The sequence below is a fragment of the Myotis myotis genome, unplaced genomic scaffold, assembly GCF_014108235.1.
Source record: "Myotis myotis isolate mMyoMyo1 unplaced genomic scaffold, mMyoMyo1.p scaffold_m19_p_13, whole genome shotgun sequence".
NCBI lineage: Eukaryota > Metazoa > Chordata > Mammalia > Chiroptera > Vespertilionidae > Myotis > Myotis myotis.
In genome coordinates this window covers 31,544,711-31,569,666 of record NW_023416317.1, presented here as the reverse complement: position 1 = coordinate 31,569,666, position 24,956 = coordinate 31,544,711, and the positions used below count along the sequence as shown (strand labels likewise).

Genomic DNA, 24,956 nt, shown 5'->3' with positions numbered 1-24,956 from the left:
TTCTTCAACCTAAAGATTTCACTTTCTTTTTTTCAAGCTCAGCTATGCATTTAAGTATTTGTTGGTTCTCTATTTTATGCAGCATCCCTAGGTATTTGTGGTAGGAGGGCTCCCATGTGAACCCGACATATTGAAGGAAACCATAATTCACTATAGTTCTTTAGGATCCATCTTATCCCAACTTAACAAGAGCCTTTGGAAGATAAGGACCTAGCCCGGGGTGGGCAAACTTTTTGACTCGAGGGCCACAATGGGTTCTTAAACTGGACCGGAGGGCCGGAACAAAAGCATGGATGGAGTGTTTGTGTGAACTAATATAAATTCAAAGTAAACATCATTACATAAAAGGGTACGGTCTTTTTTTGTTTGTTTTATTCATTTCAAACGGGCAACCGTAGTTTGCCCACGGCTAACCTAGCCTGATTCACAGTTGTGTTCCCCACACAGAGGTTATGTATCAGAAGCATAAAGGTGACTTGCTTGGATTCAGAGGTGATGGCCCATATGTATTAAGCAGAATCCAATTTTGTCTTGATCCCATTCCCCTTCATAAAATCCAGTTCTTTTCCCTCTTTCTTGACACTTTTGTAACTTTGCATTTATTAGCATATCTGCCCACCATTTGTAACTCTCATGAGGGCATAGCCCACTTTGTTTTGTTCATTACTGTACCTCCAATGGTTGATGGTAGGTGGTCAATAATTACCGGCTACATAAATGAGTGAACAAATGAATGCATCTCAGGCAGACATGCTGACACCATTCCTGCCTTAGAGTTCTTTATAACACTAGCAAAGTACTGCCTTGTCAACAATGGGTGGGCAATCAAAGTTCACCAAATGACTGGGTGAAAGCCCACCCGGGGATGCCCCCACGTCCCCCCAGGTGCAAAACTTCAGGCTCAGGACCAGACCTCAGGCAACACTCAGCAGATCCTGTCCCAGCCTCTGTCCTCACCGCCTCCCCAACCAGGCCCACTCTTCTTACACGGCACAAAGCCAATCAGATACACTCACTTCCCTGAGATGTTTGGCCAACCCTGTGGGCTGGATTCCCAAGCCCTGAGCCAGCCCCTGGGAGTGGGCACCAGAAGAGCAGAGAGGCCTTCCTGGACATAAACTCCTCTCGCTTGTCCAAAAAAAGAAAATGTTCCACAGTGTTACCTCTCTTTAGGAGTTAAAACATTGTTATCTGACTTTCCCTCCACCCCTGGGGAGCCATAAGACTAAAATGTGATAAAAGATATCAATGCTGTGGGAACCGTGATGGGCACTGCAGGAATGGTCCTTCCAGATAACCCCATGCCCCTGGCTGCCATCCTGGCCACATCGTTGGTCCATCCTCGGGAACCTGGACACCAGTCACCCCTCGCTTTACATAGCATTGCATATACTACAATGAGGTATCACATTGCACCCAGCAAAGGAGGGTGCCAGACTAGTAGCCACAGACATTGGGGCTTTTTAATTGGTAGTTTTTTCTAATTAGAAATACAGTACTGCTTATGGTTAGAAGAACGGAAAACATAGAAAGTCACAAAGAAGAGCAAGAAAAGCTTTTATAGGCTTCCAAAACAGAGAACTCTCTCTGTTCAGGTAACCCTTCTTCATGTCTCCTTAAGAATTTGGATCAGCTCTATGTGTGTTGTCCATTCTGCTGCCTCTACTTAATATTATAGAATGAAGCCTTCCCTCAAGTTTAAACTATTCTCAATAAAACTTCAAAACACGATTTGTAAATATTCCATTGATGGACATCCCAGGATCTGTTGATTGACTCTCCAATGGCTACATATACAAGTCGTGCCCTCATTCTAAGTTCCTGAGTGAAGGAGTGACACTTACTCTTTCAGGAAGTGTTTCCAAGCCACCTGATTGTGGCCCTCCCCCACGCTGGACCCCTGGTCTAAAGGCTGTGGGTCCCCTGGTCTAAATGCTGTGGGCAGGACATCTGGAGTATTGGTCTGGTCTTATGACCAGGGGTGCGGGAACGTGCAGCACGAGACGGAAACTGAGCAACAAAGAATTTCGGGGCCACCATGGTCAAGTTGGTTTGGGAAAATAAAACGATGCATATGAAGAAGCACCCCCGCCCATGTCTGTCAGTATGAAGGACTGAAGCAGCAAAGCTGGGCTTGGTATGAAGAACTGAAGCAGCATAGCTGTGGCTAGATGCCCGCTGTCAGTGTCTCTGTTGGGCCCTGTGGTGATGATCAGTCAGGGCCTGTGGTCCCCAGGGAGCCCCTTTCCTTCCTCCAGAGCCCCGTCATCTCGCTGGCGGGTGGACCCAATGACCTGTCCGGGGTCTTCCAGGCTTGGCATGGACACGCCAGGAAAGCTCCCAAAGTGAGGGAAAAGCAAGGGCTGGGGGGTGAAGACAGAGAAAGATGGGTGAGGAGGGAGAGTGGGGAGATGGGGTGGGAGCAGGTTTTCAATGCTTGATGGGTGGGGTCCCCCTCATGGGAAGGTCTCTGCTGGTTCTAGGAAGCCCTGAGCCCACCGACCTCACAAAGCCTGAGGTCTCCTGAGTGACAGCCAAGCTCCTCACAGTGACCGGAACCAGCAAGGAAAGCTCTGCGCTCTGGGACACAGGAGCCCGGGGCCACATATGCCCCGCAGCAAGGCCCACTTTCAGAGCTGGGTTTGCTTTCAGAGGAGGGTAGCTTTTCATTTCAACCCTGCTGAGCAGCTCCTCAATTAGAGGGGCTGTGGGGGAGGGGAGACTGCTTTCTACTAGAAACAGCCAGGAGAGTGACAGGAGAGGGGTCTGCCCTTTTCACTCTGGGGGTTTCCATGGAAGAGCAGGGGCAGGTTTCAGCTCAGCGTGGGAAAGACTGGCTAAAAGCCTGTGGTGCTACCCGCTGCTGAGCCTGCCTTGGGATGTGGTGAGTTTCCCATCACAGGGGCTATGCAAGCAGAAGCAAGGACATCGTCGGAAAGAGGATTCCTGCCTCTTTGAGTAGATGAGCTTCCTAGTCCATTTCAATTCTGAAATCCAATCTATAATAATAAAAGCATAATATGCTAATTAGACCGGACAGCCAAATGACCTTCTGGACGTCCTTCCGGACGACCTCCTGGATGAAGCTGGGGCTGTGAGGGCCGAGCTCCTTGCACGAATTTTGTGCATCGGGCCTCTAGTAATTCTATAAGCGAGGAAGCGCCATCGTTCTATAGCCCATTTTATCATCATTTGCATAGATTCTATATCATGACGAGTTTAAAATGCCATAAAAATCACAGCCAGCCATAAAGGCAGGACTGGGCCGGAGGACGTCCCCCCACAAACAAGGGAGAAGTGGGCCTCTGCTTGGCTCGTTCTCTTCTCTCAGGAAGCCTCCAGTGTCTCCTGGCCGTGGATCCTTGAGGCTTATTCCCGTGCCTGGGCACCGCCCTGCCCCTCCATCGGACCTCCCCTGCCCCACAGTCAGAAGGTGGAAGTCCTCTCTTGTAAAGTGTCACAGCAAAGGAGGCAGCGGGTGACCAATTCATCCCAATCTGACCAGAACTTAAAACTGAAGGTCCTGTGTCCAGGAACCCCTCAGTCCTGGGCAAAGTGAGGCAGCTGGTCACACTGGGAAGCAGGGAACTTAGAGGCAATGGTTTCTTGGAAGCTTGGGAGCCTCTTATGGAGCCAAGAGGCTGCAGTGACACTTGGTAAAGAGCCTTACACAAGGGACTCTCAATAAAGGTTTGTGTACGAGTGAGGCCCAGGCTCCCAGCACTTCTCTCAAACGCACTGTGCTCAGCTCCCAGCACTTCTCTCAAATGCACTGTGACTCAGAGGCAAAGCAGAAAGATTTCAAAAGGGCCTGAGGCACCAGCGAGGAATGACTTGGAAAACAGATTGAGAAAGTGGTCAGTGTAGTCCTGTCTTGCAATCTCTTTGGCAGGCTATCGGCAGGACAAATGTGACTCTAGAAGCCTGCTGTCCTCCCTACCCTCCCTTCTGCCACCACCCCCTTTCCCCGGGGGCACAGGGGCCTCTCTGCGTTCTTTAGGGTGCTCCTCTCTGGGGTGTCCCACAGGGCTCAGCCCAGGAATTGTCTAACATCCACACCCCACATCTGTCCCACTTAAACTTTCTGGGTACCCGTTCCCTCTGCACCCAGCGAGCTGGCTGGGAGAACTAACCGGATAAACTAGTTCTGACTTGAGGTCTGCCTGCGTTGTGTTTCCTGAGCTCGGTTGGCTCCACATGGAGCCACATCTGGGAGCCACGAGCCACACATGCACAGCCTTTTAGAGCGTCAGTGACACTCCAAGATTTGAGGGAAAAGACGCTATGCTACTTGGAAGCACACAGATATTGTGGAAAAAATATAACACTCACTTAATTTTTAAGGCAAAACAAAATATCACAGAAATACTCAAGGTTAGTCAAGAGGCATCTCCAGACACCTCCCTTCGTCCCTCTGTGGAAACTGGCTCACTCCCGTCTAGGATTCAGGGCATGGTGTGGGGCAGTCTGACAACACTGGCTGACGGTGGCCCTCCCCACAACATCTGTATTTTCACCGGGGCTGTCTGTTCTGGGCCACACCTCCCAAGGGTATTGTTTGGGTAAACAACTTGAGACTTGTCATCAGGACTCTTGGGCTCCTACGGACTCCTGCACACTAAATAACTAAGAAAGAGTCAGTCCGCCCACATTTCCCGAGGCAGGGGACAGCCCTGTGGGGCTCGGTGCCAATGCTGACCAGCCTGAATGTCCCAAAGGTCACAAGTCTTGGGCAGGTGCCCCCCGGCTGTCTATGAGACTCCAGCGTTTCGCCCTGGGCCTCCTTAACATTTCCATTCAACCAGGTGAAGAGGCCAGAGAGACAGCTCAGCTGGGAAAGAGAGCTGCCCACTGATAGTATCGTCCCATCCCTTCACCCTGCAGTGGAGGCTGAGAGGCCCTGCTTTGCTTTCATTCCCCACCCCGATCAAATTTAATCCATCCTGACCAGTAAAACACAACCAGGGAATTAAGGTCAATCCGAGAGCGAGAGCTGGGAACTGATCAAAGATTTCATAGCAGGCAGGTCTCCCAGCTAAGCCCAGACCCAGCTGGCCTTGCTCCTAGTCTCATCTCAATCAGCATCGGAACAGCAATGAGATGAGAATCTGAGAACCTGAAAGGCCATCAGAGATCACTGAGCTCAGGCCCAGATGTTCACCGACTAGAGATTACAGAACTGAGAGGCATTCTGTGGCCTGGGGAGGAGAGACTGGGGAGTGATAAGACCCTGGGTGGCAACTCCTGCTTTGCCATTTGCTGGGGATGTGGTCTTGGAAGAGCCTGTTTCCTCAAATGTGAAATGGAGATGCTGAAACCTCCCTCAGGGCAGGGCAGTCGCACGGAAGAAGTTAGGAACACAGACTTCAAAATCAAGCACTCAGCAAAGGCCAGAAGGAAAGCTGGAGCACATATATGCATAGAATCCCATCCAGTTACTGAAAATGAGCTTTGATCTGCCCTTAAAACTTCCTAAAAGGCAAAGTAGAAGGGACACTGAATGGGTGATAAAATTTGGCATCCATAGGTGAACACATACCGTTGCACAATAAAAATCAAGCTTTCACCTGATTTCAAGACTGTCTGTATAGCTACAGTAATCAAGACAGGGTGGTACTGGCAGAGATGCACATCCATCAGTAAAACAGAATAGAAAACCCAGAACAGACCCACCAAGTGAGGCCAGCTGATTTTCAACAAAGTTAAAAAGGCAACTCAGCCAGGCCGGAGTGGCTCAGTGATTGAGCATCGACCCATGAACCAGAAAGCCACGGTTCAATTCCTGGTCTGGGCACATGCCCAGGTTGTGGGTTCAATGCCCAGTAGGGGTCTTGCAGGAGGCAGCCGACCAATGATTCTCTCTCATCATTGATGTTTCTATTTCTCTCTCCCGTACCCTTCCTCTCTGAAATCAATAAAAGCATGCTTTTAAAAAAGGCAATTCAATAGAGAATGGTTATTCTTTGCAACAAATGGTGCAGGAGTAATTAGATAACCGTAGGCAAAAACTACTACTACTCCTACTACTAATATTGACTAAACCTTACACTTACACAAAAAGTAACACAAAATGAATCATAGATTTAAATGCAAAATTAGAAAACTTTTAGATGAAAACTTTCAGGGACTAGGTCTCAGTGAAGAAGTCTTATCCATCACACCAAAAGCAGGATCCAGAATATTAAAAAATTATAAATTTGACTTCATCAGCATCAAAAACTTTTTCTCTGTGAAAGTCCTTGCTAAGGGGGAGAAAAGCTACCGACTGGGAGAAAGTGTTTGTAAACCACGTGCCTAACAAAGGACTTGTATCTTGTAAGTATAAAGAACTCTCAAAACAATAGTAAAAAAAAATTCAACTAGAAAATTAACAAAATAATATGAGCAGACATTTCCATGAAGAGGATATACACATGGCAGATAAATACATGAAAAGGTGTTTAACATCACTAGCCATTAGGGAAACGCAAATTAAGACCATGCTGAGAGGTTACTACACACCCATTAGAATAGCTGAAATAAAAAGTTGTGAAAACACCACATGTTGGCAAGAATATAGAGAAACTGGATCTCTCATACACTGCGGGTGAAAATGTAAAATGGTATGGCCATTTTGGAAATAGTTTGGCAGCTTCTCTTTAAAAAAATCAACATGTAACTACAAATACACTTCTGGACATTTACACCAAGGAAATGAAAATGTATGTCCACACAAAAACCTGAACACGACTGTTCATAGCAGCTTGATTTACATTTGCCCCAAACTGGAAACAACCCAAATGTCCTTCAGCAGGTGGCTGGTTAGACAAATCATGGTGCGTCCCCTCTGTGGGCTACTACTCAGCAATGGAAAGGAACAACCTGGATGGCTCTCAAGGGCCTGTGCGGAATGAACAAAGCCAACCGCAAAAGGTCACACACTATGATTCCATTTACATGACATTCTCCAAATGACAAGATTATAGCCGTGGAGAACACGGCTTAGCGGTTGCAAGGCGTTAGGGATGGCAGTCGAGAGGGGGCGGGTGTGGCTATGTGGTGCCCGAACAGCTCTGTGTACTGAAGTGGTGGGGTGGTGGTTCCATGAATCTATATATTTGATAAAATGGCACGGACCTCTACATAGACACCCCAGCAATGTCTATTCCCTGTAGTTACATTACACTGTAGTTAATGTAAGATGGAACCATTGGGAGAAACTTGGTGAAAGTACACAAGACCTCTCCATACTATTTTCCCTGTGAATCTACAATTGTTTCCAAATAAGTTTTTAAAAAAACTCAAAAATAATTCAAGCTTTGTCTGATCCTAAGAACCCAGCGTTCTCCCATGTATTGTAGTGACACCCACCGGTGCCGGTCCTGTGAGGTAGGGACAAGTGTAAATTCACAAGCTGTTTCTTCACATCCGTCCTCAACAGAAACGGACCGTGCAATGCCCAAGAGCATGCCAGTGAACTTGCAGAGCAGACTGAGGGCCAACCTAGCCCAGTACCATCTCTTGGGCTTTGGGGCTCTCTGCAGGCCAGAGTCTCCACAGGCGGGAAGGGGGATGAAATAAGGGTTAAAACCATGGGACAGGATAAAACCAAGCAGGGGTGTGAAGAGGGCTGCCCGGACTGGGGGGCCACGCACCCTCCTCTGCGTGGACACAACCTATTGCACAAGCAGAGCAGAAGAAGGTGAGGGGAAGCCACGCTCCCATCCCAACCTCCCAACATCTGGGTCTCCCAAGATGGTAAGAAGAGTAGTTACTGTCACAGACAAAAGAGAATGATCAGGGTGTGGACATGAGCTACCTATGTGATGAGACCCACATTGCTTTTCCATTTGTTCAGTGGCAGCTGTGGGTCACAAATTCATCACCAGGAGAGACAATGGAAGCTAAGAAATGCCTGGAGCATCATGACAGGAGGAAAGGTCTGAGTGACCTGCAACCCCCACCCCACCCACTCCCATTGTTCTCCCTGCCCACCCCCCGGGGGGGCGGGGGGGGGGCATGGCTGGGATCCATTCCAGGAAAATAGAGTAAATGCTAACCTGGGTCAGAGAAACACCATCCCCGAGGGGGAGAGGACACATTTTAACCCAGGGGGTCACTTAAGGAATTTTTGGCTCCAGTCATTCTATTGAGACTTTTTTTTCTGAGTAAAAATTACAGGTTGTTGGGATAGAGCACATTCCTCTGGAAACTGAGGTTAAGCTTAGGGGTGGGCCTCAGGGACCTCAGGAGGCTATGGTCAGAGGCCAGAACTAGTACCTCTCCCTCATTTTTGGGCCTCCTCCCAAGGTCAGAAGTCACCGGGGGCCAGTCAGGTCAGATTTGTCTATCCCTTTCTTCCCACTGCTCTTCCCCAGTCCTCCACCCCCACTCGCTGGATTGACATTGCTTCACTACCCTGGGACCCTGGGTGTGTACTCGCCTGAAATTGGGCAGTAATCACCAATCGGCCACTCCTTTTATAAGATAACCTCCCTTTGCCCCCAGACATTTCATTTTAAGGAGAAACAGATCTCTGTGAGGCTGCCAGGATCAGTTAGCCACAAAGGCTCCTTCCTACCTCGCCACCCGCCCCCATAATCATTGACTGAACCTGTTTCTAATTTAGAGCTTTAAGAGTTCTGGATGCCGAATTGCTGCCTCTGACAAGGACTGGTGCATGGATCCTCTGCTCCTTCAGAATCTTGTAAGCCAGAGACACAGAGACTGTCTCTAGGTTAAAGGCCATTGTAGTAATTCCTGCAGAAGAAGGTAGAACAAACTCACCCCCAGAGGGAGAGTTGCCTGGCTCTTTAGATGAGATTATGAAGAATGAAAGGGTAGGAGCCTGCTAGGGACTAGGAGCAGATAGGCTGCAGCCACCTCGGCACCCCTCGGTCATGGCTGGGATGTGTGGGTGCAGGATGGCGCAGCACCATGTGATGGTGAGGGCCAGGGTGGACAGTCATTAGGGGCACTGATTCGGGAGTCTCAGACCTGGTTCCTCTATACTGCCCCTCTCTGGCTATGCCTCCGTGCACAAGGGACCCATCTCACTAAGCCTTGCTTTCCTCATCATTCCCGGGGGCAGTCATTGTGTCCACTTGAGAGTGTTGTAATGCGGATTACATATTGGTAAAATACTTGCATAGTTCCTGGTCCATTCAGACAGTTCCATCACTGTTAGCTACTGCTATTATTTTGGACGTTACTATTATTAACTACAGTTTTCCTTAACTGTTAACTATAATTAGTGGAACACTAGATCCTAAATGGCGTTTGAATGTGCAGTCCTGTTCGTTGAAGCAAGAGCCAGCCTCACGTTGATGCCGATCCCAGAGAGCCCAGCGTGGTTCCCGAAGCCCTTCTCCTGTGCCTCACCCCACGCCATCCTTAGGGAGCCCCATGAGGCAGGGATTGTTCCTATTACCCAGTGTTTTCATGGAAGGACTCTGAGGCCCAGGACAGGTGAGAAGTGCTTTCCTGTGTTACCTGGTCCGTAAAAGCCTAGACTGGGACTTGGATCCGAGTTCCCTGACTTCACCTCTTCCCCTAAGCCATATGGTATGTGGTGTTTTGCAGGAAGGTCATAAAGTCAAATGGTTCATCTGTCCCAGCAACAAGGAACCTAGAAAAAGGATGGGTTCTCAGGTTGGGTGTCACCTGTCCCCTCTCCACGCCACACATATCACAAGATGTGTCCAGTCGGTGCGGTACCCCACTAGGAGGATGTAGGGCAGCCACCCAACCTCTCATAGCAAAGCCCCCAGATGGCCAGTATCATCCCCTGGAAGAAAAGGGTTAATGAAGTTTAACTAATGAAATCCCAGACCCCCTGTACCTGGTCTCAGGCTGATACGTGAAGCCAAGTGGAAGTCTCGCCAAACTCTGTTCTAAGACTTACTATGGATCAGCAGAGGCAATAATTAAGAAAACCTGGTTTTTAGAGTTAAGAAAAACTTTCAACTGGTATGAGACTTTAGGAGGCCAATTGGCTGGGGCTCAGGCCTCAGGCACGTGTGGCTCAATCATCAGCATGTGATAAATTGTCTTATTTGTACAGATCTTCAAAGACGCTGCTGCCATCTGTGTATTTATTTTAGGGACTCGGGAGGGTCTCAATGAATCTATCTCATTTGGGGTTACCCTTGCTGTCAGGAATCTGTTCTGGAACAAGTCGTCCTTCCTGCCCTTCTAGTAAAAATAGCAGAAGTTGCCCCCACCCTGGCTCCCTCCTGAGCCCCTCTCTTTTCAGACCACCCAACTATTTCCCCCACCATTTCCTCCCAACTCCTAAGTTATAAACATCAACATTTCCACCATTCTCTGTTGAAACGTCTCCAAGACTCTTTTAAATGGTGAGACCAAAACCGCACAAGTGTTCTTTCTCTTCCAGGTCTGGCTAAAAGTGAGGATTATCTTAAATTATATAAAAATTGCTGTGTGTCTTATTTATATCTAGCCAAGGCGTCAGTTCAGCCTTTATATATTGTGGTGTAGGGGAAAAGCAGAAGCAGGAGAATCCAGATCCACCGCCAACAATGCGAGTAAGTAAATAGGTGAGATCCACTATGACCTCCAGATGCCTTTCTTTCGAAATATATTTTTATTGATTTCAGAGAGGAAGGGAGAGAGAGAGAAACATCAATGATGAGAGAGAATCACTGATTGGCTGTCTCCTGCAAGACCCCTACTGGGCATCGAACCCACAACCCGGGCATGTGCTCTTGACCAGAATCGAACCTGGACTCTTCAGTCTGCAGACCAACACTCTACCCACTGAGCCAAACTGGCTAGGGCTCCAGATTCCTTTCTGTGGGACACTCTCGTCTGGATTCCCCCTAGCTGCACCCCTGGAGGCTTCACCTAGCCACGTCTGACTGGTTGTCCAAAACAACTGCTCTGCACCACAATCCCCACCCTGACCCCAAGGAGCCCTGCTGTGGGCTCTGCCACCTCCCAGTCTCACCAGCTTTGCCCCCTCAAGGAGGTGCACCGCCACCAGAATGGGCAAAAAAGCCGGAGCGTGAATTCAACCATTCTGGGTCCTCCTGGACACGTGATGGAGTGGGGAGCTTCCTGACCCCCTGGAGAAGAAAGTGTCCTCACCACGCAGCTGCCTCGCCCCATCTTCTCTTCACCCACTCCCCAGAACTTGTCTATCCGTTACTGAGCAGCCCGTGAGAATCCACTGCTTTCCCGGGCCCATTTCCAGTCATGGTAGGCTGGCCTCAGTGCACAGGATTGAGAGCCCTGGGGGCGGGGGTGAGGGCGAAGGGAGGGGGGGGAAGGGGTCCTGAAGATTGCATGCAGGCAGGGAGGGAGCAGAGCCTCCACGTTGCTGCTCTAGGGGACGAGGAAAGCCTGGAGAAGGAGAACTTCCCTTCCACCACCCACCACAGATGAGTGGGCTTTCATCTCCTCCGTCTTGGAGGAACCACCGCCTTCCCCCGCAGGGCCCCAGACCCCGACACCACCAAGCACACCCCCTTAAGGAAGTAACTGCCTGCAGGAGATCGAAAAAGCGCCAGGAGATGTTCTTTTTCAATCAAAGAACAGAACACTCCCTGGGCTGGTGCCTGGACTATCTGAATAGAGTTGTCCCGATAAGCAGGTACTTTCAATGTCCAGTTTCTTACACTGATGACGGCGTGTGAGCACGCACACGCGCGTGTGTACACACACACCCACCACCACCGCCACTACACACCCAGCACGTGTCCGCTTGTCCAGGGGTTCCCTCGCCCGCCGAGCCAGGACGGAGGGTGGAGCAGGGAGCCCCGGCGCATCCAGAGCCTCCTGGGCTCCGCGAAAGGTGCACCCGGAGGGGAGGCGCGGCTCGGGTCCGGACGGTCCCTGGGTCGCCACTCACCTTAATGTTGCCGAAGAAGGAGCGGGAGCAGCGGCCGGCTGAGTCCGAGGAGGCGCGGCTGCCCTGTCGCGCGCCTGGCTTGGGCAGGAGCCCCATGGTGGCGGGCGACGACGGTGCGGGCGCGGTGCCGGGCGACAGCCGCGGCGCTGGGCGGCGTCCCCTCTGGCCGGGTCGGGGCGGCCGCGGCAGGGCCCGGGGCGGGAGGCGGGCGGAGCAGGCGAGGCGTCGGGCCGGGCGTCGGGCCGGTGCGGCGGCGGTGGCCGGAGGAGGCGCGCGGCGCGGGGACTGAGCGGGGAGTGCGCGCCCAGAAGTTTATAAGTGGCCGCCGCCGGCGCCGCCGATGATGAAACGCGCCCTCCCTCCTCCCTCTCCAACTCGCGTGTCCCTGGCGCTGCGAGCCCCCGCCCCCGCCGTCCCCACGGACAGGTGTGACGCGGCGGCCGCCGCACTTGACCTGGTTCCCGGCCGGGATGCGTCTCTGCTCCTGGAGTTGGGCTTGGACCCGTGAGGCTGGAATGCCGCGGGGGAAGGTACCGCCTGCTGGGGAGGGGGCCGGCGGCGTGGCGGGCCCGCGGGCAGAGAGGTGGGGGCTGGAGGGGGCGGGAGGCTGCAGGAGGGTGGAGTCTCCGGGGTTTGGGGGGCTGCGGGGCGGGGGTGGGTGCAATGGAAACCCGCTGTGGGGGGCGGGGAGGGGTACTGAAGGGGACCGGAGAAGGGGTCTGTAGGACTATGGGGGCAGGAGGAGGCAGAAGGACCCAGGGGTTCTGGAGGGGCCCCCCCGGGAGCCAGGGGTGTGGGAGGAGAGCGGGGGAGTCTGGAGGCGAGGGAAGCCCCGCGCCCCTCCCGACGCACTGGGGAGATTTACGGAGCCGGCCTCTGCTTGTTTGCACTCGCCGCCGAAAGAAAACCTGGACGCTCAGTTCCGGTGATGGCTCTGAGACTCGCTGAGGTTCTGTTTGTGTCAAGGGCTGATTTATATTTAAACTGTTCTTTGCGCTGGAGGGGGGGGGGCTGGTAACAAGGTGGGGAGGTGGGGGCCGCCCCAGTCTGGGCCGAACTCTGTGGACCTGCGCCAAGGTAAACTGCAGACGCTGTCAAGTGTCAGCTCAGCCAGGGCTGGCCTGGAGTACTGCGGGGGAGATGGGGGAGGGGTGGGTGGGCAAACAGACGCCCCCATGGACCTCCTTCTCCGGGCTGGAATAAAGCCCCTTCTTGGGGCTTTATTTCCCGCCCCCCACGTTATTTTTCTGCCAGGATTCCCAGTGCAGCGAAGAGAAAGGTGAGGCCTTTCCAGAGAAAAATAAGAAAGTTCTATTGAAAGCAGCTGCAGTAAGGAATCCAGTTCTGGAGGTGTTTTTCCAGCTCCCCCATTCCAGGAGTCCCCCTGCAGAGCCATCCTGCAAGCCCGCCCTACTCTCAGGAAAGGCAGGAGCACACCCTCAACACCCAGGAAGCTCTGGCTACAGCACAGGCCGCATGGACCTCATAGATTTCTTGTTCCTACCCAAGGCCTGATGCCGTTCTGGGCCTGGTCTGGGCTGGCCCGTGTCCTGGGGCTTCTATTTCCTGTCCACCGTGCTGTTGTGTCCTGTGGTCCAAGGTTCCTGGACACAACAGCGTGCAGTGCTAAAGGAAAAACCACTGGACTGCCGGCAGACTGGCCCCTCCAGCCTCCCACAGAGTACAGGGCCTCCGGAGCGCCTTTCCAGGGCCCTGCCCCAGCCCCAGAGCCAGAGCAGGCATGAAACCCCAGGTCACCAGGCTGCCCCCTTAGGGAACTTGGAACACCAGGATGACGGCCACCACGGAGCACTCAAAGCATGCTGGGCACTGGGCTGTGGCGCCCATGGTGGATTGTGCCAGGCATTCTGCTGGGCACCCCCGTGTGTGGTTCCACAGAACCCCAGCATTAGCCCAAGTGTTATAGTCTGGATTTTGCAGGCGACAAAGCTAGGGAGGTCAACTTAAAAAAAAAAAAAAGTGACTGAAAGACACACAGCTACCAAGTGATGGAGCTGGAACCTGACCCCAGCTTTGTCTGACTCCAACGCCCAGGCGTGAGCACTGTGCCCTTTGAAAAGTTATCTATTCCAGCAGCCTCATTTCACAAGTGAAACCAAGCGGAGAACAGAGAAGGCCAAGGTCACAGGTTGCCATGGCTGGAGCCTCTTCCTCATGCCCCGAAGCCTTGCCAGGGCCCTGTGATCAAATCCCAGGCAGGGGCAGCGTCTCCAGCCCTCAGCTCGTCCTGCTCCATTAACCTTGCCCTTCTCCCGCGGCCAGGACCAGCATCGTCTTCAAAGGAAAGGCCAGAAGTGCTCACAGATGGTTATTCTGCCTTCATCAGCCTTTATTTTACCAGGTGGAGTTCAGCTCAGTGTAATGGGAACCTAACCAACGTAGCTTCAGTGAGATTTCTTTGTCTCTCATAACAAGAAGCCTCCTACTAGCTAGTCTAGGGGTCATGACTGGGGCCCCTTCAGGATTCCTTAATGTGCGGCTCATCCTCACGGCTGGCTCATCGTCACAAGATGGCTGCCCCACCTCCTGCCTCCTCGCCTAACTCCACGGAGGAAGTGAAAGACAGAACTAGGAGCGGGCTGTGCTCACATCAGGGAAGCCACTCTCTCCCAGGCATGCTTATCTGCTGTTCAGTACATCTTCTTGGCCCAAACTGGGCAGCAGGAAGCCTCCCTGGAGGAGGTGACTCTCAAGCTGAGCCCTAAGGACTAGAAGGATCGGGAGGAATAGGGTGAAGGAAGGTAAATCTGCTCCGTGGTTTCAGTCTGGCTGGAGCATGAGACCCAGGGCCAGTGGTCCCCTGGCTGCCCTCTGCGAAGGAGGCTGAGGAGCATAGTTAACACTATTGCTGCCTCCTGAACAGAACGGGGGCTCTCTTAGGGAAAAGAGAAGAAAGTCTATTGTGAAAGAAGGTCGGCGTCTGCACATAGACTCACCCATTTCCCTAAAGGCACCTCGGGGTCTGTTTCCAAAACCCTCCCCAGATGCTTTGATTTCAGCAAATCTTCCTGAGCACCTTAGAAAGCAACCACAAGGGCAATTGCGGACTTCAAAGGCTCGGTGGTGGTCTCGGTGGGGAGAGAGAAGGAAAGGCATCAGTGTGATGTAGGAAGAGAGCTGCTGTGCACAACTGCCGTGGTATCACAGAGGAAGAGGCCTAACGCATCCTGGGGGCGGCAGGAAGGCTTCCTGGAGGAGGTGACTCTGAAGCTGAGTCCTAAGGACTAGAAGGATCAGGAGGAATAGGGTGAAGGAAAGTAAATCTGCTCCCCGGGGAGGCATTGAAGACTTCTGACCTGGGGTGGCCTGGCCTGATTTGCATTTTGCAGAGCCCTCTCTGGCATTTGGGTAAGGGTGCAAAGGGGCAGTCTGTGGAAGGAAACCCAGAAGCTAAGATGAAGGCCTATTCTGCAGCAGCGAAGGAGAGAGCGAGAAAGGCACTGAGATCTTGAAAGGAGAGGACATCCAGGTGTTAGCGAGGGAGACATGAGGGATGGTTCTCAGGATATGACTTGGGCAACTGCACTGGTGATGCCAACCCTGGACAGAAGGAGCTCAGAAGGAGCAGCAGCTATTGGGGGAATGAACGGAGTTCCCCTGGGCTCGGTTTGAGTTCAGGCTGCCTGGGGTACATGCAGGTCAAGATGTTCAGCAGGCAGGTGAGCATGTGGGTCCAGGGCTCCGGTGTATACTGGGCTAGACATAGGAACTTGGACATCCCACCCAGAGGCGGTGGGTAAGCCTTGAGAACAGATGAGTCTCTAAGTGAGAATGTGTAGATGCAAAGCCACAGCAACATCCAGGGGATGGGGCCAGCAAAGGAGACAGAGAGAAGCGCCCACTGTGGAGGGAAGTACAGCAGCGGCGTTTCAAAGAGAAGGAGCCCATCTAGGTTGCTGAGGAGGGAAGATGAGATCCAAGGACTACCATCGGGCTGGCAACAGCTGGCATTGAGAACCTTGGCAAGGGTGTTTCCAGTGGGTGATGTGTGCGAAGGCCAGCTCATGGTGGTTGAAGGGAAGTGCATGCAGAAGCCATCAGCAACTTTTGGGGGTGGGGGTGAGGGTAGAGGGTGTTTGCAGAGGGAAAGAGAGAGGGAGACGCTGAGCAGCTTGGGGCTCTCCTCTCTGCCAAATTGTCTCCAGTTATCCCAGGCCTCATGCTGGACCTCTGGGCTTCTGCTCATGCTGTGCCCCGGCCTGTGCTGCCTGCCTCAGGTGCTTGGCTTCTACCCTTCAAGAGCAGCTCCTGTTACTGCTAGTACCTGCGTCTGGGCCCCTTAACAAGAGTAGAAACATGTCTGACAGTGGCATAGACCTGTTGCACACATTATCCCCATTTTGCAGATGAATAAACAGGCTCAGGGCTAGTCCCCAGCACACAGTCCCTGCCTGTCTCTCTTCCACGGTGACCCAGGGCCCCACCTGTACCCCTACCATCCCCACACCTCCCTCTCAGGACCTGAGGCTCACTTTGAGCCCCACCCTGAGAAAATGCAGTGAGGGGAGGAGGGGTGGTACAGCACCAGGGTGGCCTGCCTCCTGGGACCCCAGCCCCTCTGCATTTCACCTGGGGTCTCTGAAACCCTGGCACAGGGCACGGCACCCAGAGATAAGATTTCCATTTTCCTCCGGGAAAGACTACTCAAGGCCTGGCTGTGTGTCCTGTCCCAGCTCCAGGTCTCACCCAGAGCAGGTCATTCACGGCTTTGGCAGGAGGTGACCGGGGGCAGGAAAAGGAGAAATCCCAACAGGCCTGGCCTTGCACCTCTCCCACGGCTGCTCTCTCAGTGGCCTCCTCCCTGTGGGTGAGGAGCCCAGCCTGGCCCTGTCCTCTGCACTCCACCCGCCCGCCCAGTTTAGGTCATCCCGAGGTGCTATCACAGCCTGTCCTCTTGTGCTGGCTCATCACCAGCCCTGCTCCCTAATCGTAATCGTAATCGTAATCGGCCACTCCTAGAGAGCTCAGAATCCGCCTCCGCGCAGATCCTGCTGGGCCCTGAGGCACGCATTCAGCGAGCACCTATGCTGTTGTCCCTGGCCACGTGCAGGCCTGGGACCCGCTGGATCCTGTCATCTGGATGCTGCCAAGTAAACAGAAAATCCGTGCTTTGTCTCTTTGCCACGGTGTTTGTTTCCAAACATCGTTAATCTTTATATTATACTCTTTCAAAAGTAACTCTGACCCTAGCTGGTTTGGCTCAGTGGATGGAGAGTCAGCCTGTGCACTAAAAGGTCCCGGATTTGATTCTGGGTTCGATTCCGGTCAAGGCCACAGGCCCACATTTCGGGCTCCATCCCCAATAGGGGGTATGCAGGCGGCAGCCCATCAATGATTCTCTCTCATCATTGATGTTTCTATCTCTCTCTCCCTCTCCCTTCCTCTCTGAATCAATAAAAATTAAAATTAAAAAACACACGTCTGTTTTAACTCTCCTGGGAGAGAAAATATTTCCTCATTATGCCATACCACTATTTAAATGCTGCTGAATTTTCTTTTCTTTTCTTTCCCCTAAGCATGTCTTTACTAGAAAAATCACAGTATACCACTTGTCTCCTCCTTTTTTACAATAAGCATTCTTCCATGTTGAGAGGGGCTCTTTGAGTGTCGACGTGGACCACCAGGAGTTATTTAAGCCTCCGCTCCTATTGAATGTTGGAGATATCTCTTCTGTATTTAACAAACAGTGACCTAATAGTTAACTCTTTGCAAAAGGTTCTTTGCCTTACAACTAACTGATGGCCAGCAGTGTGATCTGATTGCCTCTAGAAATCTCCTCTGTGATATTCAAAATATCACAGGCTTAGGCTGATTCCTTACGATGGATTTTCACCACTTAGGTCTCTTCTTCCTCACCAGTGACACCCACCTGGTGCCTGTAGAGGGAGCCCAGCACACCAGGGGGAATGGTGTGGCTTTTCCAGCCATAGGGCCCACCCAGGCACTGAGGTCTCCCTTGTCCCCAGGAGCCCAGACAAAGCCCTGGCACTCAGCCAGCCAATGAGGGGCTGACCCAAGGATGCCATGGGATGTGGCTGCCTTGATCGAAATTCCAGTCCTCCACCCCCAGTTCTGGAGAAGGAACTCAGCACCCAGGACCGTAGGTTAGAAGCCTTGTGTGGGCACCTTCCGGGAGAGAGCTGGGTTCCTCACCTGTGTACAAGGCATTGGACTATATGGTCCAAGTGGGGTTATCCTTGTTCCCTCCCTGCGCTAAGTCACTAGCTGTGTGACCTAGGGCAAGTCACTTAATCTCTCTGTGCATCAGTTGCCTCTTAGAACTGTGTGAGGAGTGCATTGGACTCACAAATCCTCATAATGGTCACCATTATTGCTGTTGTTTCTGCTAATTCAGCAGTACTTCCTCATGGTCCCTTGTTCCCTCCTCAGCTGTTCCCTGCTTTTCTTCTTAGGAGGCCCCGCTTTCTCCATAAGAACGCCTCCCCAAAGGCTTCTGCTTGGTGGGCCCTGGGGAACTCTTCATCCAAGCCCCCTCTACGGAAGCTGAATCTGGGGCCAGTGGGGCTGTCCCCTGTCATCCCAGGCCAGAGGTGGGGAAGGCATAAAGGGTGCCATGGAGTGGCAGAAGGCAGGGGCCAAGTTAGAACCCATCCCTAAGGACGCTTAGCTGGAGCCCCATCCTCCCCTGGTGTCGGGGAAGGAGCTGGAGATCCAGGAGGGCAACTTTAGGATTTGCCTCCTCACAGGCCCCACCCCTCTATGTGCGCAGCCCTGGAATTCTACCCTCTTCTCTGGGAGCCCAGGTCCATGGCTGCAGCATGGACACACACACACCACTGACAGGCTTCCTGGAAGCCTTCTTAGCATTTCCTGCTCAGAGGTGCCCCTCCCACCCTCACCTCTCCCTTACCTTGCTCGTAGAGGTGCTTGAGCATCTCTTTCATTTTCGAAGGCTCCCCCATGGCCTGTATTCCTTTGCTAATCACTCTGGGGCACCTGCCTCCTGCCCTATGCCCTCTCCCTGGTCCTGAATCTAGGTCTGGGCTCCTGCTCCCATCTGACGCCCCCCCCCCCCCCCCCCCCCGGCTTCTGGAAGGAATCTCCTCTTTCCTCAGTCTTGCGTCTCACCCCTTTTCTCCTCCGTCACGTGCCCAGGCCTGTGGCCTCCTCACCACTTCAGCGCTCTGTTTTCTCCCGTTCACCCTCAGCGCCCACTCCTCGGCTCCCAATGGTGTTGTGAGGCCTGTTTCTCTCTCCCTCGGGGAAGGGAATGGGTGGCCTGCCCAGCTGTGCACACACCCTCCCTGTGCTGTTTGGACTGACCCCGTATCAGGTGGATTGTGAGCCTTCAGGGCAGGGACCAAGTACAAACACAGGTGCAGCTAGAAGGATGCCACCTGCAGGAGACAGGGCCTGCCTCTCCCCACCTTGGGTGTGAGGGGCCCATGGGGATGCACTTGTGACACCTATACTTTATTTCCCAATTGAACAAAGGTTGGGAGGAGGATGCTGGGACCTTCCCAGCTCCCTGACCAGACCAGCAGCTGGTGGTTACTCTAATAATGACCTATTTGGCATCCCTGTCCTCTCCCTGTGTCCGCCCCCAGCTGTCTTACCCCGCAGCCCCATCAGCTCTGCTTTCTCAGCTGTACACTTTGGAGACTACAGCGCTCTGTGGGGCCCTGGGCCTAGGGTCCCTAACACACCCTGGGCTGTGTCACTGGGTGCTGAGTCACCTGATGAGGTTACTGGGAGTCAGGCCTCCTCCCAGTTCATGGGTCACAGGGAGGAGCACCTGGGGGTGTGGCCCCACTGCTGTGGATTCAGGTGGAGAGTGCTCATGGCTTCCCCGCACAGCCAGCAGGAGAGGAGGCTGAGGAGGTGACTGGGGAGGATTCCGACCTGCGGCTGGGGAGACCAAAGCTCTCTCACACCTGTGTGCACCGCCCAGGGCCGCTGGCCTCCCCAGCTCTGAGACCCTCCCTCCGGCCCTGGTGTTAGGTATAGATGGTCCATGGAGAGGACATCTGCTGGCCCCTCCCTGAGTCTGTCCCATGGCTGGTGAGAGCGCCTGACCTTCCTTTGGGGCACCACGTCCCTGCTCTCAGGTGTTGAGGTTAGGTGGGTTGATGTCACTGGGGTGGGAGGGCACAGAGCCAGGCTACTTGGCCCTTTGCCACAGCAGTCGGACAGGGTGCTCTCTCCCAGTGCTGCCAGCAGTGCGGGCACCTCCTTCAGTGTCAGGGTCTGGAGCATTCAGGGGAGAACCTGCCCCAGGAGACCTGTGACCATGTCCTTCTGGCTCTCGGTCCCATCGGGCCTCTGCCTCTGGAGTTGGCCATCCTATGAACCAATGGGTTCTCTTTATGGTTTGAGTTTGTTGAGCTGGACTTCCTGCTGTTGCTGGCATTTGAAGAGCTATGAGGAATCCAATAGACCCGTGGTCGGCAAACTGCGGCTTGCGAGCCACATGCGGCTCTTTGGCCCCTTGAGTGTTGCTCTTCCTAAGCCTTAGGCGTACCCTAATTAAGTTAATAACAATGTACCTACCTATATAGTTTAAGTTTAAAAAATTTGGCTCTCAAAAGAAATTTCAATCATTGTACTGTTGATATCTGGTTCTGTTGTCTAATGAGTTTGCCGACCACTGCAATAGACCAAGGTTGGGATGGCACCAGGCAATTCCCAGGGCGGCCTCAGAGGTGGGACCTCCCTGCACCTCGCAGCTGCCATCCAAGCTGGTCTGGTGGTTATTACCCCAGTTTCGAAGAAGAGACACTAAGGCTGGGAGGTCAGGGGCTCGCCCATCCTGTGAGTGGTTCATGTGGCCTGGCACCCAGGTCTTCGGAACACAGACCTTGTCCCTGTGCTGGGGTCAGGCCCTGGGGACATGTTACCCAGCACCAGAGGGAGATGGCCAGGCTGCAAAGGGCTCTGAGAACATGTGGAGAAACAGCTCCGTGGGTGTACACGGCCCCTGGAAATCATGCTCATGAAAAATCTGTAATAATGAGAAAAACACTTATGTCATGAAGTCAAATAAAAAATCGGACAGATTTATGAATTACACACACATACATAAAATACTTGTAATTATGTTTTTCAAAATGTTGATGCATAGAATTTTTTAAAAAAATAAAATATTAATAACAATGATGGGACTATGAGGGTTTTTAAAAATCTCATTTTTCAACATCTTTCTAATTTTTATGATAAATATTGCTTTATAATGAAACAAATGTTATAAACTTGGTAAAAAAGAAGAAGAAGAAGAAGAAGAAGAAGGAGGAGGAGGAGGAGGAGGAGGAGGAGGAGGAAGAAATCACTTGGTCATGGAGCCATTTTCCATAAGGACCACTTTCAGAATGAAAACCAAATCAGCCCCTAGTCTGGATGGGAGTCAGGGACGCTGCTCCTGGTCCAGCCTGCCTTAAACTCTGCCGAATTCACACTCACCCGGTACCCTTACACCAGAGCTCGGCTGCTTGGAGCACTCCCATCAGACAGCCTGGCCCACTGCTGCTCCCAGGGGTCCCCTCACTGAGAACACAGCCCTTGTGCTGCATGCTCCATTCTCACCACAGCCTGCAGGGAGCGCCAGTCATTCTGCCCCTCTTGAGGGCAGGAAGTGCAGGGGGTGGGGGGTGGGGGGTGCGGGGAGAGACTGAGGTTCAGGGAGCCTGAGAACTGCCCTCCATCTCAGGGCAGAGCTGGAAGTTGAGCTACAAACCTGTCTGATTCCAAAGACCTAGCCATTGGCCTGCTGGGACACTGCCTCTATTCCAAACATTCCTGGGTGACTCGTTTATTTGTCCCTTTCACAAATATTTACCGAGCACCTGCTGCGCACATGACTTGATTCTTGCTCCCAGAGGAGACAGGGAGGAGCTATGCTGCATGCCCAGCAGCTCAGAACACAGCTCAGCATCTCACAGGGGAGCACGCCACCCTGGTAGGCGCACAGGACCGTCCCGAGGGTGGTGGGCAGAATTCATCTCCATTCAATTTATAGCTATTTTCTGTATCACAATTTTTAAAAAATCCTCATCTGAGGTCATGCTTGTTGATTTTAGAGAGAGAGAGAAACATCGATCCGTGGCCTCTTGTTCACAATCCAACTGGGGATTGAACTCACAACCTAGGTATGTGCCCTGACTGGGAATCAAACCCACCACCTTTTGGTGTAAGGGACAACACTCCAACCAACTGAGCCACCCATCCAGGGATGTCTCATAATTTTCCATTTCTATTTTTATGTATTTATAATATGCATGATATAGTAACATCCACATAAACCATGTGATACATCGTTGATTGGTATGTAATCAGGAAAGACCCACAAATGTTATTTGAGTCTATATATATGAGACTACATATCAGGATGATCAGGAAGGCGTGTAGAGAGGATGGGATCTGCATTAAGATTGGTGTTGGGGGTGGGGAGGCCTTATCCAGGCAGAAAGAGGGAAGAGGGCATTCAGGACAAGAAGAGAACAGGGCCAGCATAACTATAACTCAGAGCATGGGACGGAGCCCCTCCGCCCCTGCCTCCTTCCCAGCGGAGCCTGCAGAGTATCAGTGAGCCCTGCCAAGCCATTGGGCCCTTGTGGTTCTAGCCTGTGCCCACCCAGTTCAGCAGCCAGGCCCCCACCCTGGCCTGGCCTGGGACATGGCTCAAGCTCAAGGCCTGGATCCAGATCCTCTGCCTCTTCCCCAAGGCCACTCTGTGCTTCCCCCTAGACCCACTGTTCCCACTGCCCTGTGCCTTCTAGCCCCTCCCAGCCCCCACCTCCTCAGCCTCTGTCCCCTCTGCTCCCTCCACCTGCATCTCGGCTGGAAATGGCAGCACTGGAGGGCCCACTCCCTGTGCCCTTCTGAGCCGAGCTGCTCCTTCCACACCCAGGACCAGGCTGGGGCTGGGCGGGGGCGGGGTGCCTGGCTGGAGGCGGTCTCCTGGGTTCCTGAGGGCACTTCCTGCCTCTGCTCCTTGAGCCCTGCCTCTCCGGAGGCTCAGACATCCAGCCCAGCCCCCCTCAGCCCCTTCCTCATTTCTGTCACCCATCCCTCTCTGGTCCTACCTCTCATTCTTCCAGGCTGCTGCTCTGACCCTGAGCTTTTCCTGTCGGCCTCCACCCACACCACATGATCACTCTCCCGTCCCCACACCCTCAGTCCTTGACCTCCTCCACTTTGGAGGCCTTTACCTCCCGGATGGACACATTGGTCACCTGTGCCCACCCCGGGCGCCTCCTCCAGGACCGCTCCACCTCTGGCCCGCCCACCTGCTGCTCTGGCCTCATGCCAGCCTTGCACTTCACAGACACACGGTGCTTTAAAGCCTCCAGTTCTCCCTGTCTGTCCCCACCTACTTCCACTTCCTTTCAGCCTGGAACCCAGAGAATCCTGTGGAGGGGCCGCGCCCCTCTTCTTGTCTGAGAGCGACCACCCCCTTGGGCTGTGCCCATCCCCTTTCACTTTGGGGGGGAAGTCATTTGCTCCTTCGCATTTCCTCCCTCCCCCGGCATCTTCAACTCGTTTTCTATTTCGAACCTCTGCCTTCGGCAAACTTGCTTATGTTTCCAGGTTTCTCCACAGTAATAACAGCCACTCTTCACCCTTGGCTTCCTCTCGCCACGGTTCTGTTTTTTGTCCTCTTTTATGGTCAAACTTCCTGAGATTGTCTCTGTTTTGCTCACTTACCATTTGCGGCTCGCACCACTGCACGCCGGCGTGGAGACTTCACATCACAGCGGAGCTGCCCTGGACAAGCTCACCGAGGGCCCTTGTAATCTACCCCCTGGACACCGGGGTTCTGCTGCTGGTGGGTGCTCTGCCACAGTTCGCTCCTTCTCCCGGGGGAGCCCCCTGCCTCTCAGTCTACTCACCGCCCTCCTGCTTCTCCTGCCCCCACTCTGCCTGCTTCTCCGCTGGGCTGTTTCTGACGCTCAGCACTGGCGGCACTCGCCCCTCCACCTGCGCTCAGTGCTGACCCTCCTCATCCCGCTCAGCGTCCCACTCACCAGCCTTAGCAGCACCTGCTGCTGCCAGGACTCACGCCCAGGGGCCTCCGGACCGCGCACCTGGACAGCCCACAGCTGCCTGAAATGGAGCTGAGTGCATCTCCGTTCTCCCCAAACACCTCATGCTGTTCTCACACGTAGAGAACCTGTGACAATGCTGGCCTGGTGCGGGGAGAGCACAGGAGGGGTCCTTGTAGAGCAGTGGTTCTCGCCTGTGGGTGTCATCGGAAACAGACCCCCGGGCCCTGCCCTGGAGCCTGGGGTGGGGCTGAGAATTGGTGTTTCCAACAAGTTCCCAGGCGCAGCTGCTGCTTGCCTGGGCACCACACCTTGAGAACATGGCTTTAGAGGCCAGTGCTCGGCAGGCTCACACAGACACGGGCCATTGGCAGGCGGTGGCTCCGTGACGATGGCGAGTCCCTTGACATTGGCTTATTCATGTGCCTGGACTCACTCTTGGCTCCTTTTCCAACTTACTCTTGGTCGTTGTTTCTATGGCCAGAGAGCAGAAGATAGGCATTAATGATCATTACAGTGTGCGAGGCGCAGGTAGCTGGCAGAGATGCCACCAGGGGGGGCTGCGCCTGCTCCCAGGTTAGATGCAGACCTTCCTTTCTGACCATTGCTTTTTCTCTATGCCCCATTCATGTTTTTTTATTTTTTATTGAATTAAATTTTAAAAAAATATGTTTTTATTGATTTCAGAGAGAAAGGGAAAGAGAGAGAGAGAGAGAAACATCATTGATGAGAGAGAATCATTGGTCGCCTGCCTCCTACACGGCCCCTACTGGGAATCGAGCCAAACTGTCCAGGGCCCATGTGTGTTTTAAAAGGACACAGAGCCATGCTTCTGCAAAGGCCTAAAAACGTTATCAATTGCACTTGGAATACTTTCTCAGTTTCCTCTCGCACCCCTGAGCCTCCTCCCCAGCACCCACATTCGGGGCCGAGAGTCAAAAGGACTATCCACACCGGGCAGAGGCCAGGCCTGGAGAGGAAACAGAGCGAACATGTGCTGATGTAGGAGCGTGAGGACTGCCGAACAGTGAGGCCAGCCCGGCTCTCAGGGGCAAAGCCTCAGAGCCTCAGAGCCACCCTGACCC

The 24,956-nt window shown here is 53.1% G+C and overlaps 1 protein-coding gene across 4 annotated transcripts in view; it reads right to left on the bottom strand.

The window, feature by feature from the left end:
* The window catches only part of SLCO2A1 (solute carrier organic anion transporter family member 2A1), a 79,837-nt gene extending 67,647 nt beyond the window's left edge, over positions 1–12,190 (bottom strand). The window contains exon 1 of one of the 4 annotated variants that reach the window (XR_004971553.1): positions 11,852–12,190. Coding sequence is in view for 3 of the 4 variants with exons in the window: in XM_036332549.1 (XP_036188442.1) it covers positions 11,852–11,947 (96 nt within the window). In the remaining variant the exon portion in view is untranslated. The remainder of the gene's footprint in view (positions 1–11,851) is intronic. The other 3 variants (XM_036332549.1, XM_036332550.1, XM_036332547.1) reach the window with 3 other exon arrangements.
* Between the last annotated feature and the right edge of the window lie 12,766 nt (positions 12,191–24,956).